At 40.0% G+C, this 18,160-nt stretch overlaps 1 protein-coding gene and 1 long non-coding RNA gene across 6 annotated transcripts in view; one reads left to right on the top strand and one right to left on the bottom strand.

The window, feature by feature from the left end:
• LOC135347812 (protein NLRC3-like) overlaps positions 1-18,089 on the top strand; it is a 52,356-nt gene extending 34,267 nt beyond the window's left edge. For 2 of the 5 annotated variants that reach the window (XM_064545876.1, XM_064545878.1), the window contains exons 3-4: positions 2,640-2,960; positions 4,441-7,202. In XM_064545876.1, coding sequence (XP_064401946.1) covers positions 2,640-2,960; positions 4,441-7,004 — 2,885 coding nt within the window. In that variant the 3' untranslated portion in view covers positions 7,005-7,202. Of the gene's footprint in view, positions 1-2,010; positions 2,245-2,639; positions 2,961-4,440; positions 7,203-11,610; positions 12,114-13,238 lie in introns of those variants that run through there. The other 3 variants (XM_064545880.1, XM_064545877.1, XM_064545882.1) reach the window with 3 other exon arrangements.
• On the bottom strand, positions 437-1,388 carry LOC135348003 (uncharacterized). The gene is made up of 2 exons (XR_010398593.1): positions 1,224-1,388; positions 437-787 (listed from the first exon to the last, which is right to left on the bottom strand). It is a non-coding gene; the product is annotated as an uncharacterized LOC135348003 (long non-coding RNA).
• Positions 18,090-18,160: the final 71 nt, after the last annotated feature.

Here is an 18,160-nt window from a genome sequence, read left to right on the forward strand (position 1 = left end):
GGGCCTCGGAAAACATCCGCGCCTCGCTTTCTTGTCTTCTTTTCTTGCCTCAAATGAGGAAAACTCATTGCATAAGCGGTGAAAGAATAGGGAAAGAGACACAATCAACAGTGCATTGGTACATGGTAATAGTAAGGAGAATGTGCAGAGCTAGTGGTATTGGATACTTGTTTCACAGTAGATATAAAATCATCAGAGGATGCTTAGTTCCCTGAAATTGTGAATGTATTTGTGACTGTCAGAGGCTTCTCTTTTGATGCCAACTTAATTAAATGAAAAAAAAAACCATCAAGAAGTCCACTAGTTTGAGGCAATAACCATGATCATTCATACGACAAGATACATAATACACCATGTAACTTTCTTAATAATTATTTTCACTTTTGATGAATCAATTGTACGAAGTTTCTATATATACTAGGCTGGTGAGCGTACATTTCAATTTCCAATTCATTAAGTATAATTACATACACTTGGAGACAGCAAAACACTCCACAGCACTGCCAGTTGCTTTCTAAGTGTAAAACGAGTGGGATCAAACCGAACAACATTAACAAAAACTTACACGATAAAAATGATTATTACAGCTATAATTATGATTAGTTTAGCACTCTAATCAGACAGTCTTAGATGGAGAGAAGCTGGTGAGGTATACAAGGGTGTATATATAGCCGGAACAGCCGATAACATTTACGAGGGCGGTGACGTGTAGGGTGTAGAGAGGAGGGGTATTCTTCTGTCTTCTTTTCTTCAGCGTACTCAGTAAGTTTTGGCTTGCGAGGTATTGCTATATAAAATATAGATGAAACAGCATTTGTAGTAGTTAAATATCTCGGGCCTACAGGCCCTTCACCACAATCTAACTACTGGGCCAATAACAATTATGAGGTAAAAATAGGTGACTACACATTCATGCACACAAAAGCTATACATCCACCTGATCCAAAACTAATGCTCTTGGGGTGATCACCAATCATAAGGGAACGTATGCCTAAAATTAAAATTTCTGTAACGCTTAGCGTATTCCCAAAAAAGGGATCTTTAGTGGTGCTCTTTAATTCAACTTTTTTCTAGCACTAAATTCTACCAGCTGATGTATGACTAATTTTCTTTGGCTTGTGATACCACATGATTTACCAACAAGCATATTGAAGTATACGACCTAAACATTAATCATTTCAGAGAAAAAGGGATAAATGTGTACAATACAAGATTAAACTTACCTAAATTCAATGAAGAAGATAGTTGCAACGGTAAATAGAGCTTGAATAATGGTTATTCACTATCTATATAAAGCACAGTTGCACTGGATACTGGAAAACTTGACAGAATACTAGTGACAACTCATAAAATCCTAGATTTGCAATAATCTCAGTTACCCGCGAAGTTCCTGGGGAATAGATTAGCCCTCATTAAGCGAGGCGCGGATGTTTATGGAGGTCATATGTGAAGTACATTGAAATCTACTTCCGTTTCCAATCCCTCTCTCCTACATCTATGGTCAGAGGAGGTACGACACGCGGTTAAGCTCACGTGGCTGCTATTTCTTGATTGAAGGCAAGAAAGACAAAGAAGTCGTTAAAAATGCATTCCAATGACGACATTCAACTGGTGGCAAGTAAGCGCCATAAAGAGACAAGTTTAGAGCATAAAACTCAGTGAATTTGTTGCTGGCTAGTAGCTAGAGTTTTACAAGTAGAGATTAGATTTGTTGTAAGAACCAAGGCTCAGATGTTTGCAGTGATCCTATCCTGAATGCAGGCACAGAATACTTATTGAATACTCTAAAACAGAATTACACTAAAAACAATAATATCTCAAAATCTAAGTGGTGGTTGAAACTGGTTGAAAAGCTATTTCACATCAGTATAAGCCCAGCAATCAACAATCCTGATCTTAGAAACGTCAAGTGTATTTTTTGAAAGATACACGCCAAACCAAATCCACTATCAAAGTACATAGTCTTGAATGATATTCATGCACAAGTTAATGAGATTCATAATCCTTTTAGCTGGTCATGTGACCGTGTCGTACCTCCTCTGATCTACGGCCAGTATCTCAAAGAACTTATATCAGTTATTTAATCAAACTTCTGTGGTCTTATAATACAAGTAGTTTACCTCAGCAATTGCAAAAAAAAAAAACTGGCAATGGCTACTCAGGACAAGTTAGAGAGTGTCTCGGAAGTATTTAAAGAAGAGCTGGTACACACTAAATGTGCAACCATCAACACAACACCTGTTGGTAAGTCAATAGCAACAAAGTATGCATCAAAGTATGCATCAAAGTTGTAGCTCTGTATTTAGTGGTGGGTTTTACACTGTTAAAATATCCAAATTGCTGTAGATCAATCATAGCAATGTTAGAGTTCATTCTCTATTTGGCAACTGAAGGAGGATAGATCTATTATAAGTCACATGCTTGATTCAATTGTGTGTCACACAACTCATCACGAATGTAATAGGAAGTAATGACTAACAAGCGCTTCATCAATAAGTGTGTGTGTGTGAGTTCAATCCTTACACTCGAATACTTGTAAATACCCTAGAGGTCACACACCATAATAATAGTTCATTATTTATTCTTTCCTTGGCACGCAAGAGTGTGTGGGTAGTATTATATTGTTTCTTGGTTTACAGCGACTGCAGCTCAGTTGAACCAAGAGTGCTCGAATGAAGCTCTTCGCCTGTTGTCTACCAAAATTGTTGGATACAACAAATACAAGCACAAGCTGGACCTGAGTAGTGCTGACATAGACGAAATTGATAATGATCCGAGAAGCTTTTACAGTACACAAGAAAAATCTCACGCTGCTCTACTGAAGTGGAAGAGTAAAAGTATTGATTTAGATAATCCATCATATTCAACAGCTACTTACGGTCGATTAGTAGAAATTGCTAAAGAGGACAAGGACGGAGAGGCAATTAGGGAAATTCACAAGGCTTGTGTCAAGCATACAAGTAAGTTACAATAGTTCACAGCAGACATCATTAACCGTCCCAATGTTAGTAATGTAACATGTACATGCATGGCAGTGGCAGTATAGTGCATGCATGTACTATAACTACATGCAGCATTTATAATTCAATTCCTATATGCTTGTACCAGATACATAGATGTAAACCTTATAGCTTGTACAATGTATTGAGCAGGGATTTACAGAACTCTTATTCATAATGCTGTTGTTCACTGTAAGAATGTGTTGGGCGTTTCCTGACCTCTGTGTGTGCATATGTATATGAATTCAATTATAATTATTTATTATGCATGGTCTGTGATAGCCTCGATCCCAGGCCGCATTTCCCACTAGGGAAGTGGGCCTGGTATTGACTGCTTGCGCATGTGCTAATATCCCCCCGGTATCTGGGGGCTTTGGATAGTATCGTTTATGCTCAGTAAAACTATGACATCACAACGAAAGGAAGTGGATTAAAGGAAGTAGATAGAAAGTTCGATTGAGGTTTCTAGCCCATCGGATAGCATTCTCTGATAGCTACCCTTAGCCTGCTATGTTAACAAAAGACTCACAGCCTGCAACAGTGTGGATGACGATCGTCTGAAAGGAGTGACGGCTGATAAGAGCCTATATGGACAGGCCACGCCATTTAACACTAACTTTGGTGAAAGTCTACTATACTACTGCTACTGATTCTATCAGAAGAAAATAGCAGTACAACAAACCTACACAGCTCTGTCTCTAGCTAGCTAGCAATATAGCTCTGTGTATGACTTTTGGATATTTTCTCTGATGTATCCAGTATTATAGGAATATTTACGGGGAAAAAATCCAATAATTTGGCGCATGCGCAAGCAGTCGATAGCAGGCCTTCTTTCAAAGGCCGGTGAAGGAGGCTAGGTCTGTGACTGCTGAGTGAATATGGAATGTGCATTGGAATTATACAGTGGCCCTGAGGTACACACAGTGACATATAGTATAGGTTCTATAGGTAATTGTTCAACTGAGGCTGTAAGCTATGTCAATTCAACGGAGACTACATCAGTTCTAGGGTGGTACGGCAGTTCGCTTTTGCAGTTCGAGACAATTCTTTGTTTTTGTAAAGGCTAAATTACTAGAAACAACTTTTCGCCATTGTGTTTGAATCTTGAATAGTACACACCCATAGGATGGAAAGGCAAAGCTCTATACACTAAACATCGGCCTCAATTCTTGACAATCAGTTCCCCATGCTCGTTGGCAGTTGGCATGTAACTGTGTGATTGACAAACAATTGCAGTAATTAAGTATTGCCAATAAATTGACTATTGAATGATGAAGGTCAACCATTTTATTACACTGATATTTAAAATTGTCGCCAGTATCGCCGGTATAATTATATGGATGCAACCAATTTGTGAGTGTATGCATGCATGCATGGAAAGTACTTTAGTTTAATTACCTAAAAATTAATAGTGTTTTACAATGAAACTTTTATCTAACAGGTAAGATTTCTGCTTACTCTTCAACCGTGATGGCAGCTCTACCCACATCAGCTATTGGAAAGTATGCAGCGTACTTGAAAACAGTGTACTTTCGGTCAAAGCTCCCCGTCAAGGGAAAATGGCCTCCTGCTCCCTGTAAGAAGATCATCAAGCTAGCTACTATTGAAATTGAAAATGATCGCTCACATTTAGCATTGTGTAAGCTAAATAGGTCCGAGTCGATTGATGAGTACATGCAAAACAATAGCATGAATTCCATTTCAATGGAAGACATTTTAACTGAAAAAGACGGTTCACTGCCAAAAGTTGTAATCGTTCAAGGAGTCCCAGGAATAGGCAAGTCAACTTTTGCATGGAAGTTTTGCAGAAAGTGGTCCAAAGGAAAAATCTACCAGCAGTATGATCTGGTTGTTTTGTTGCGCATGCGTGATACAAGAGTGAGAGAAGCAACCAAACTCAGCAATCTCTTCTTCTCAGAAAATGCCGACTTTTCAAATGAAGTAGCGAAAGCAGCAGTTTCTAATGGTGGAAAAGGCATTCTCCTTCTAATGGAAGGAATAGACGAGCTTCCTGCTTCTTGTTTAGCTGATGGCATGCCTCTTTCTAACTTGCTTCAAGGTGAATCCCTTCCCCTAGTTACCATCATAGTAACCAGTAGACCCTGGGCTGTGCAGACACTAGAGGAAAAATGCGGGGATCAGATTTCTCGGCAGGTGGAAATCTTGGGCTTCACAAGAGAAGACATATTGAGGTACATTTCATATGCTTTCACTGAGGAGGAAAAGACAGAGTTCTTAGACTACCTCCACTCCCACCCTCAGCTGGAGTCCATCATGCACATCCCACTGAATGCCGCCTTTGTTGCTCAGATCTACAAGCAATTTCGTCGTTCTCAGCAAGCTATCCCTAATACCTTGACCCAGCTTTACACTGCTCTTGTTGAGGGTCTTTTGTTCCGCTATATTAAGTCCGTTCCTGGATTTGATAATCTCAAGATTATCAGTGTTTCAAGCTTGCCGGAACCAGTACAAACACATTTCCATCAGCTTTGCCTACTAGCTTTCATGAGCTTCACCAAGCTGACTGTTCAAGTCACGTTCACTGATTCAGAAGCAGCTTTGTACGAGTGTTTTGATTTCCTTGGTCTCATGCAGTCCTCAACTGAACTCTCTATAAGTAGTGGTACCATTGTATCCCACAGCTTCCTCCATTTCACAATTCAGGAGTTCCTAGCAGCTTACCATCTCTCAAAACAGCTGTCCCAAGTGCAGGAGCTGTTTTTGGAAGTTCACAGCAAAGATCCACAATTTTCAATGTTAATCACATTTCTGGTTGGATTGAATAGCAGCGTTCTGCATTGTATTAAACTACCTGAGTCAAAAATTCAAAATCTGTCAACATTTCACTTGCACTTGTTGTATGAAACACAATCCCCCAAGGATGTATGCAAGTTCTTAGGAAATAAGACGATGAAATATTCTCCTGCCTTAACAAGTACATCACTTGACCTACATGCATTAACGTATTGTCTTTGCTCCAGCAACTGTAGTTGGATTTTAAAGATCAGTCTGCGAAACTTTTCATCATTCTCTTGCAATGTCGATGAGTCTTACAAGGGACACATAAGAAGACTGGTACTTAATGATGCTTCTGAGCGTAACCTTGAATTGTTCTTTTCTCTTCCCAAGCGTTTCTTCACAGACTTGTGTAGACTTGAAATTAGACAATGTGAACCTGTTGGTTCTGTGGTTGGAGACATCTTAAGTGACGGCCGGTTAACTAACTTGAAACAATTTTCTCTTTTGAATAAGAGTTTACAAGTATCCTGTAATATAAGCTTGATAACGGAAAGTCTGTTTTCTTCTCACCCTAATCTTGTTCACATAGGAATAGGAAGGACTGTCATCTCATCCTCTGATATGTTAGGATTATGCAAATACATCAGTTCACGCTCTCAGTCTGGCTCTCCTGAGTTTACACTCGGTCTTGTACAAAACAGTATTGACAGCGAGTCCCTTCGTTTGCTGATTAGTACTGTTGCCTTTTCAAACATTCTTACTCATTTGGATATTTCTCTCATCCATCTCTCGATAGAAGTATTAGAAATGCTTTCTGTTGCTCTTTCTGCTAACTCATCTATAAAGACCGTAGGAATGGTCAAATGCTCAATCGATGGTGAAGGAGCTGAATTACTATCCACTGGACTGGAGGAGAATCGAACTCTCCTCGGATTGGATCTTCGCTGTAATCCCATCAATGTGAATGGAGCTGCTGCCCTGGCTTCAATGCTTACTGTGAACACTTCATTACAAATACTTTACCTTTCACACAACAAACAAATCGGTCATGTTGGAGCTCTAAGACTGATCAGTGCACTACAAGATGACAACAAGACTCTTGTAACACTCAGCCTCCCTGCAGAATGTGAGCCAATTGAATTCGGGTCGATCTTGATGGATGATATACGAAAGAGTGGTTGCATAGAATTCATCGATAAAAGAAGTTCAGTATTGAACACAATAGCACATAATTTTACATCATCAGACATATGGCCGCATAATTAGTATATAATAATATATTAAGTATAAGTAGTTTTATGTATAATTATAATGTAACACAGTATTCATATTAATTTGTATACTTATAGCTTAATTAATTAGTGTGTTCTGTCACATTTTGATTATGTATACATAATATAAACTATTGTTATCCACCAACACTCTCACTGTATACCTATGCTTTCTGTATAGTTGTTTCTCACACCCTGTTGTATAGCTTTGGGTGTGTGTGGATCAGTGGTGGCCAATGGCTTTCTAGGGCAAAATGGCGGAGATGCATTTAAACTTGCATGCATGGGCTCTACTGCATCGCCATGCTGTGAATTTAAGTTTCCTGCCAAGTATGATTATACACAGACCATAGATATAGTTATAGTGGATTTAGTGGAGTTAATCATTCATTGACTATACGTGTGTGTTTCATTGCTTGCCAGAACCAGTATACAAACACATTTCCCTCAGCTTTGCCTATACTAGCTTTCATGAGCTTCACCAAGCTGACTGTTCAAGTTACATTCACCGATTCAGAAGCAGCTTTGTACGAGTGTTTTGATTTCCTTTGCCTCAAGCAGTCCTCAACTGAACTCTCCATAAATAGTGCATGATACTACTGTATACCACAGCTTCCTCCATTTCACAATCCAAGAGTTCCTAGCAGCTTACCATCTCTCTAAACAGCCGTCCCAAGTGCAAGAACTGTTTTTGGAAGTTCACAGCAAAGATCCACAATTTTCCATGCTCAGTACATTTCTGGTTGGATTGAACAGCAGCGTTCTGCATTGTATTAAACTGCCAGAGTCAGTAATTCAAGATCTGTCCACATTTCACTTGCACTTGTTGTACGAAACACAATCCCCCAAGGATGTATGCAAGTTCTTAGGAAATAAGACCGTTGTGAAATTATATTCTCCTGCCCTAACAAGTACATCACTTGACCTACATGCATTATCGTATTGTCTTTGCTCCAGTGAGTGTTGTTGGTTTCTAAAAGTAAATCTGCGAAACTTTACATCACTCTTTAAATCCCAGATGAGTTGTACAAGGGGCAGATTACGGTGGCCGAGAAGGGTCACCCGCCTCCGCCTACCGCCACAATGAACCACGCGTGCGGAGTTTCCGTTGACCGCGCGCCCTTAAATATAAACGCTCGCGGTAGGCACATAAAGCGCGCAGTTGTTTCTGATGCTCACGCGCGTGGTTAATCAAAGAGCCACCAAAAAATTTTAAAATCATTCTGCACAAGGTCAAAGGTCAATAAATCATATCTGGATTCAAGATATTCCTTGGCTATCAATGCAGACTGCAGGACATTTGATTGACCTTTAGCCTTGTGCAGACTGCATGATCTTTGGCGGCTCTTTGTTTAACCGCGCGCGCTTTGTGTGCCTACCACGAGCGTTTATATTTAAGCGGGCGCGGGCGCAGTCAACGGAAACTCCGCACGCGGTTCATTGTGGCGGTAGGCGGAGGCAGGTGACCCTTCTCGGCCAACGTAGCAGATAAAAAATCTTTGATACTTCTCGGAGTAACCTTCAATTGTTTTTTTCTTTTCCCAAGCGTCTCTTTTCAAACTTGTACTTGTACTTAGATGTTGTGAACCTGTTGAATCTGTAGTTGGAGCTCCACATCTTAAGTCACAGCCGGTGAAACAATTTTCTTTTCAGAACAAGACTCTTCAAGTATCTTTTGATTTGAGCTTGATAATAGAAAGTCTGTGTGCGTCTCACCCTAATCTTGTTCACATAGGAATAGGGAGTAGTGTCATATCATCCTCTGATATGGCTGGATCATGCAAATACATCAGTTTACGCTCTCCGTCTGGCTTACCTGAGCTTACATTGTATCTTAGACGAAACATTGAAATTGAGTCCCTTAATTTGCTGATTAGTACTGTTGCATTTTCAAAGATTCTTAACTCATTTGGATACCGTATAGCGGGTAATTTTCGGGGGACAAAATATTCGTGGTTCATCAATATTGAGACATTTCGTGGGTAATATTTTCGTGGTTGCTGCTTGGATTGTAGGTAAAGGTAGGCAAGGTCGCTTCATTCGTGGGTAAAATATTCGTGGTCAGACCTCCAACCACGAAAACCACGAATATTTTGCCCCATGAAAATTACCCGCTATACGGTATTTCTCTCAACTATCTCTAAGTAGAAAAATTAGAATTGCTTTCTGTTTTCTGCAAATTCATCTTTGAAAACGTTAGGTATGGATAATTGTTTAATCGGTGGTGAAGGAGCTGAATTACTATCCACTGGACTGGAGGAGAATCGAACTCTCCTCGGATTGGATCTTCGCTGTAATCCCATCAATGTGAATGGAGCTGCTGCCCTGGCTTCAATGCTTACTGTGAACACTTCATTACAAATACTTTACCTTTCACACAACGAACAAATTGGTCTTGTGGGAGCTCTAAGACTGATCAGTGCACTACAAGATGACAATAAGACTCTTGCAACACTTAGCCTCCCTGCAGAATGTGTGAGCCAATTGAATATGGATCGATCTTAATGGATAAAATACAAAAGAGTGGTCGCATAGAATTCATCAATAATACAAGTACAGTATGGAACACAATAGCACACGAGTTTACATGATCAGACATATGGCCTTATGAATAAAGTTTTCATATAATGTAGCATTTATCATTGATATTCTGGTATTTACCATTTTTGCGTGATTATTTATGGGATTCATTTTTCTGTTTTAGTCATCATTGTAACAATAGTTAATAGTCTTGATCTATCCTTATTACCTCGTGCTTGCGCAGTGCGCAGCAAGATTGGTGTGTGCATGTGTGGACACAATGTTTGAGCGAACTATAGGCACTTGGAATTCATAGCAATCTATTTTAATATCCCTCAGGAAAAAAGGGGGTTTGGTAAACTGTGAGGCCACTCTCTCACTGCTGCATGTTAGAACAGTTCTTTTAAAGCCTGCATGTGAATGACTGCTTAATGGCTGCTCGGCAACGTCATCTATTTGGTCACGTCATCTGCTTGGCCACATCATCCTTGGCTGCTTGGCCACACTTCATCAACTAATTACCTATCTTTATCTGGGGGAGTGTATGCTCTAAGGTTGTTGGCAACTCGCCCGCACCTATGTGAAGCTTGGGCGGCTACGCAACTTGTATAGGTAATCTTCGAAGACGACAAAAAATAATCGGTTTAATCGTTGCTATGAGTCAATAAGGGTTGGAAATTATTATGATTCCCAAACCGTAGGTAACAAATAAGCCTTATAAGGGTATGGAGTGGGGGTTGTGGAGTTATAAAGAGACCAGCTTGCATCTGTGAAGAAGTGTAGGGCATTTGAATGGCATTTTTCAATGTCATAGCAGCCAACTTCAAACAATAACTTAGCCATGAATGAGGTACGGTACGTACACTGGAAATGACGTCAATCTGCGCTGATACCGCTTGCAGCGCTGCATATTTTCCCACATGTAAAATATATTATGGCCGATAGGGGTCACCCGCCTCCACTTGCCGTCATCCTATGCTGCCACTAAATATGGCAATAAAGTAAAGAGTTACTGCCTCCTTTACCCACGAGCGATAAATGAGTGACCGCCTTCTCTTTACTCGCCTTCTCCTTCTTGAACTGCCGCGATCGAGGAAGATGCCGTTAATATGAACAAGTGAGAGCTTAGTGTCATTGAACCATTCTATTCAGCCAGTGAAATGGTTGACTCATCTTCATCAGGACAGGTCGTAGATGTGCTTATAATTAATTCAGCTGCCCTTCCTAGGCGAGAAACCGTCTGAGCACATTAGTACGATATTTGGGGACTAGGTCGGAACTCCAACCTGATCAATCAGATCTAGGATTAACACAATTATAGGAAATAAAGAATGACAAAAAGAGCATGCGTTCTATAAAATCTACGCAGTGATTGTGAAACGCATTTATAGAGTTATAGAGCGCTATAATTTTATTGTCATCCTAACTATGGCTACTGTTGAAGCTAGGATCGAGTTGACTGCGCAGCACTATAGGCAGCTAGTCTAGCTGTGCATGCATCGCTTATCGTTTTTATATAGCAACATTCTTGGAGCAAGGCAACCAAAACTTCATAATTATATATAAAGCTACTATACTTTGCTCATAATTATAAATGCTTCTTGCAAGCATTTGCGGTTGACATTCGCATGCGTTGTACAATCTTCTTGTTTATGATGATGGTATAACATTTTGTGACCTTTATACTAAAGTGCTCAGACGCTCTCCTCTGTCTTTCTCTTGTAGCTCTGACAGATTGTCATGACTACGAGTTGTCCTGTGAGTAAGGGAATGTCTAGTCTTGTCAGCGTACACTCTATGTAGTGCTCTAGCTTGCAGCGACCTGAAGGTGCGGCTGATTCATGAGACTAATGCATGTTCAACTCTTTGCATGCTAGTTTAGATCTTTCAATGGCAATTTATGCGAAAACTCGAAATTCGCAATCGAATTAACTCTCAAACTCCAACTGACAGACCTCCTACTAAGAGAGCACATTAATTAGTGTGGTTTATTTAATTAATAGATCTAGTCATTGATCTACTGATCACCTGATGACACACTCTCCATGATCAACAATTTAGCTAACAAATAGTCAATGCGTGGGTGTGATGCAGGAAATACAGTTATAAGATCTGTGGTCAGAAAGAACAAGACAACTTACTTAGCTTGTTGTAAGGCTTTATAATCAAAACTTTCTTCTTCAGTCATTTCTGTATTACAAAACTTAATCTAACTAAATCCATAATCTAACTAGATCTAACTAGATCCATAGGCATATATAGCTACATCAAATGGCTACTCAAGACTTCAAGACGTCAGCAGCCAAGGCTTTTCGTGAGCACTATGACAAACTGGTGGACTCCATCCAAGAAGCAGATCTGCCTGTGTTGGGAGCTCGATTTTTCTGTCGACAGATAATTTCCCGGGAAACACTGGAAATGGTTGGAAATGTGTCCACCTCGAGAGCTCTCAGGGTGTCCAAGTTGATGCTAGCTGTGATGGCTCACCTGGACGTACATCCGGACAAGTTTGAGAGTGCCTTGGATGTCTTCAGAACGGAGCTGGTGTATGCTGACTTTGCCAGTCTCATTGCATCGTCTTTTGGTAAGTGAATAGGTACTAGATCAGATGTAGCTTACAATTGTGCAGGGATTATTTTGCTATTTAAACTGCTGTTGTTCAGACAAAAATTGGCGGGGCGTTTCCTGACCTTTTTATTATGTGTGCTAAATGTGAATATTCAATTCATGTGATCGCTCAGTGAATAGTTTAGCTAAAGTCAGTAAAATTAAGGTGTGCAACGAGCATCGTAGTTGCAACTGAAGTTGGATTTGGTTACTTCACCGGCAAAAAGGTGGAAATACATACCAAAATTGCTCAACTACAAACCATGACATTGTTAATTATGCATGATTTCTTTATTTGGCAAGAGTGTTTGAGGATTTAGTTTCAAAAGGAATGTGTGAGGGAGTGCATGTGCAGCAGCATTACATGCATGTAACTATAGCTACATTCATTATTCAATTCCTGTATGCACGTATTGTAATCAGATACAATTTATACATGTAACCTTATATAGCTTATACAATGTACTTAGGGATTCTTTTACTAAAGGAACCAGAACTCTTATTCATAATGCTGTTGTTCACTGTAAGAATGTGTCGGGCGTTTCCTGACCTCTGTGTGTGCATATGTATAATTATGAATTCATTATGCACTGTGACTGCTAGTGAATATGGAATGTGCATTCAAATTATACGGTGGCCCTGAGGTACACACAGTGACATATAGTATAGGTTCTAGGTAATTTTTCAACTGAGGCTATAAGCTATGTCAATTCAACTGAGACTACGTCAGTTCTAGGGTGGTACGGCAGTTCGCTTTTGCAGTTCAGGACAATTCTTCGTTTTTGTAAAGGCTAAATTACTAGAAACAACTTTTCGCCATTGTGTTCAAATCTTGACTAATACACACTATATACATCGGCTCAATTCTTGACAATCAGGTCCCCATGCTCGTTGCATGTAACTGTGTGATTGACAAACAATGGCAGTAATTAAGTATTGCCAATAAATTGACTATTGAATGATAAAGGGCAACCATTTTATTATAAAAATTGTCGCCAGTATCGCCGGTATATGGATGCAACCAATTTGTGGGTGTATGCATGCATGGAAAGTACATACGTTTAATTACCTAGTGTTTTACATTGAAACTTTGATCTAACAGGTAAGATTTCTGCTTACTCTTCAACCGTGGTGGCAGCTGCACCCACACCAGCTATTGGAAAGTATGCAGCATACTTGAAAACAGTGTACATTCGGTCAAAGCTCCCGGTTAAAGGAAAATGGCCTCCTGCTCCCTGTAAGAAGATAATCAAGCTAGCTACTATTGAAATTGAAAATGATCGCTCACATTTAGCATTGTGTAAGCTAAATAGGTCCGAGTCGATTGATGAGTACATGCAAAACAATAGAATGGATCCCATTTCAATGGAAGACATTTTAACTGAAAAAGACGGTTCACTGCCAAAAGCTGTAATCGTTCAAGGAGTCCCAGGAATAGGCAAGTCAACTTTTGCATGGAAGTTTTGTAGAAAGTGGGCTAAAGGGAAAATCTATCAGCAGTATGATCTGGTTGTTTTGTTGCGCATGCGTGATACAAGAGTGAGAGAAGCAACCAAACTCAACAATCTCTTCTTCTCAGAAGATGCAGACTTTTCAAATGAAGTAGCGAAAGCAGCCATTTCTAGTGGTGGACAAGGCATTCTCCTTCTAATGGAAGGAATAGACGAGCTTCCTGCTTCTTGTTTAGCTGATGGCATGCCTCTTTCTAACTTGCTTCAAGGTGAATCCCTTCCCTTAGTTACCATCATAGTAACCAGTAGACCCTGGGCTGTGCAGACACTAGAGGAAAAATGCGGGGATCAGATTTCTCGACAGGTGGAAATATTGGGCTTCACAAGAAATGACATATTGAGGTACATTTCATATGCTTTCACTGAGGAGGAAAAGACAGAGTTTTTAGACTACCTCCGCTCCCACCCTCAGCTGGAGTCCATCATGCACATCCCACTGAATGCTGCCTTTGTTGTTCAGATCTACAAGCAATTTCGTCGTTCTCAGCAAGCTATCCCTAGCACCTTGACCCAGCTCTACACAGCTCTTGTTGAGGGTCTCTTACTCCGCTATATCAAGTCAGTTCCTGAGTTTGATACTCTAAAGATTATCAGTGTTTCAAGCTTACCAGAACCAGTACAAACACATTTCCTTCAGCTTTGCCTACTAGCTTTCATGAGCTTCACCAAGCTGACTGTTCAAGTCACGTTCACTGATTCAGAAGCAGCTTTGTACGAGTGTTTTGATTTCCTTGGTCTCATGCAGTCCTCAACTGAACTTACCACAAACACTAGTACCACTGTATCCCACAGCTTCCTCCATTTCACAATCCAAGAGTTTCTAGCAGCTTACCATCTCTCTAAACAGCCGTCCCAAGTGCAGGAGCTGTTTTTGGAAGTTCACAGCAAAGATCCACAATTTTCAATGCTGATTACATTTCTGGTTGGATTGAACAGCAGCGTTCTGCATTGTATTAAACTGCCAGAGTCAGAAATTCAAGATTTGTCCACATTTCACTTGCACTTGTTGTATGAAACACAATCCCCCAAGGATGTATGCAAGTTCTTAGGAATTAAGACCGTCTATTATTATCCTAGCTTAACAAGTACATCACTTGACCTACATGCATTATCGTATTGTCTTTGCTCCAGCACCTGTCATTGGGATTTAAAAATCAGTCTGCGAAACTTCTCATCACTCTTTCCCATCTCCGACGAGGTTTACAAGGGGCACATAAGACAACTAAACATTATTGATGCTTCTCAGAATAACCTTGAATTGTTCTTTTCTCTTCCCAATCGTCTCTTTTCAGACATGTACAGCCTTGTAATTAGATCTTGTGAACCTGTTGAATCTGTAGTTGGAGACATCTTAAGTGACGGCCGGTTAATGAACTTGAAACAATTTTCTTTTTGGAATAAGACTTTTCAAGTATCTTGTGATTTGAGCTTGATAATGGAAAGTCTGTTAGCTTCTCACCCTAATCTTGTTTACATAGGAATAGGAAGTACTGTCATCTCATCCTCTGGTATGGCTGGATTATGCAAATACATGAGTTCTCGCTCTGGTTCACCTGAGCTTACATTGTATCTTCCACAAAACAGCATTGAAACTGAATCCCTTAATTTGCTGATTAGTACTGTTGCATTTTCAAAGATTCTTACTCATTTGGATATTTCTTTCAACCATCTTTCAATAGAATTATTAGAAATGCTTTCTGTTGCTCTTTCTGCAAATTTATCTTTGAAAACGTTAGGGATGGATAGTTGTTCAATCGATGGTGAAGGAGCTGAATTATTATCCACTGGACTGGAGGAGAATCGAACTCTCTTCGGATTAGATCTTCGCCGAAATCTCATCAATGTGAATGGAGCTGCTGCTCTGGCTTCAATGCTTACTGTGAACACTTCATTACAAATACTTTATCTTTCACACAACGAACAAATCGGTCATGTGGGAGCTCTAAGACTGATCAGTGCACTACAAGATGACAACAAGACTCTTGCGACACTTAGCCTCCCTGCAGAATGTGAGCCAATTGAATATGGATCGATCTTGATGAATGAAATACGAAAGAGTGGTCGCATAGAATTCATCAATAATACAAGTTCAGTTTGGAACACAATAGCACACGAGTTCACATCATTAGACATATGGCCTTATAATTAGTCTTCAGTAAACTAATGTAGTGCCTGAACACTTTCTCATCGTATACGTAGTTATGATCTTTGTAATTATAATAGTGTTGTTACAATGTACAGTATTATAGACAACTACCGTCTCATAATAACTTGTAAACTACGTCACGTACTATCACAATGATGTGAGTTTCACTTTCGACATGTATATAGGGTGATTACTGTAATAGTGAAGTCCGTTAGGTTTTGTAGATACTTGATGGTTGTCTTCAAGTCAAAGCCAGCTCCACAGAACTGAGGTGCATTATTTTGGGCTCTATACAATACCTGTGGCCGTATAACTATAAGAGAGAACCTGTAGTATCTGCAAGGTTAGGGTTAAGGTTAGGATGGCGATAAAAATGCATGCAATTATGACATAATTATTCCACAGTGCTGTAAAAATATTTGCTACAAATGCATGCTAAAAATTACATACAACCTACAATTATGTATAGAGTGTTCTTGACGGCCTATGCACGGGCATGTGTATAGAAGGTATACGTATATCATTATGAGACAGTCTGGGTATTAACCTCCAAATCTTTACATTTTTATTGCTATACCTACGGTTGCTGTCATGTGATGTTTGCATGGTGAGTGTACAGAAGGTGATGGTGAACTCTGTCTCCTCACACAGCAACACAACACCAGCGTACAGTGACTGAGGGGGTGGGGGGGGAAAACAAACTTGTACTCATCACACGACCTTATCAGAGTACGTATATTTAAGAACACTGGCGATTTGATATACCGTCGTAAGAAGACGAGGATAGGAATCTGATAATGGCGCAGACTATATAGTGTTCACTGTATATGTATGTATATTGTGCATGCAGTAGTTGATCTATAGGTGTGTGTTGGGTTGTACCAGATCGAGTACATTCATTCATACATGCAGTACATGTATACATGCATGTACATACACAAGGGTCCAGCTGGAGGAATACATAAAGTCATTGTAGCTGCATGAGGTCACAGCAATACACACATGCATGCATGCACACACAAATATCCACCTTCGATATCCATTCACACGGTACACACACGACACCACACTTATTAATACTCCCTTTCACTCTACATTTCTGTGGTGTAGACCTTGGTGCCTATTCTCATACACCCTGCATGTAATTGCTAGCCAGTGGGTAGATTGTGTACTCTGCAGTAAACAAGTTTGGATAAGTACCATGCAGAGGGGAGTTACATACACAAGGGTCCAGCTGGAGGAATACATAAAGTCATTGTAGCTGCATGAGGTTCACAGCAATACACACATGCATACACAGATATCCACCTTGGAAACCACCCCACAAGGTACACAAGAAACCACAATCAATAATAGTACCTTTCATCTTGTTTTTGGGAGACAAATTAGAACGTTACTAATCATATTCATTTTTTTGTGGTGTAAAGACTCTAGGATCTATTCACATAAACCCTAACGGATATGTACTCTATATAGTAAACAAGTGGTTTCCCTTATCACTGTTATGGTGGGCCCTATAGCCTCGATTCAAGGCCGATTAAAATATTTTTATTGGCCTTGAATCGAGGCTAGGTGGGCCCTCACCTTATTGACATCGTAGTCCCCTCCCTGACTGGAGAGACTGATGACTGACTCACCCACACTCTGGTCACACCACTGTATATACTATTTAAGTGTTATAAGGCAATCTAATAAGGAAAATTAATGTGCATGCAAGGAGATATACATGCATGTATACGAGTGTAGCCTGTATAGGTTAATTGGTCTGTGTATGTACATTATATATTCAGCAATATATAACATTTCATTTCCACTCAATACAGTGAAAACTGTCTCGAGTGCATGGTCACCATTATAGTTGCTTACCAACACAGGTACAAACACATGCATACTTATACATGCATGTACCAGTCTGCATAGTGGGTGCATGTGGAAGGAAATGGTGAACTCTGTCTCCTTATGCACATAGTGACACCATGCCAGCGTACAGTGACTAGCTGAGAGGAGGGTGCAGGGGGCAAAGAACAAACATGTACTCCCTTATATCAGGAGTACATATAGAGGAATATTGAAAGTTTGTGTACGATACTGAATATGAACTTCAAGACAAGGATATAGACACGTACAACTCTGATCATGGCACTATTCCTAAAAGCTATCTAGTATATGCAACCATCATCTACAGCACTGGGCCATGGTATGCATGCATGCACACTAGCACACACATGCCAGCTGTTTTTTGGTAGATCTGAGATATACAGTCCATTTCCTGAGTGATGAAAGCATTGTGGTACATATAGACTAAGGTATGAATGCATACACACTAGCACACACATGCCAGCTGTTTTTTGGTAGATCTAAGATATA

The sequence above is a fragment of the Halichondria panicea genome, chromosome 14 (assembly GCF_963675165.1).
Source record: "Halichondria panicea chromosome 14, odHalPani1.1, whole genome shotgun sequence".
NCBI classification, from domain to species: domain Eukaryota; kingdom Metazoa; phylum Porifera; class Demospongiae; order Suberitida; family Halichondriidae; genus Halichondria; species Halichondria panicea.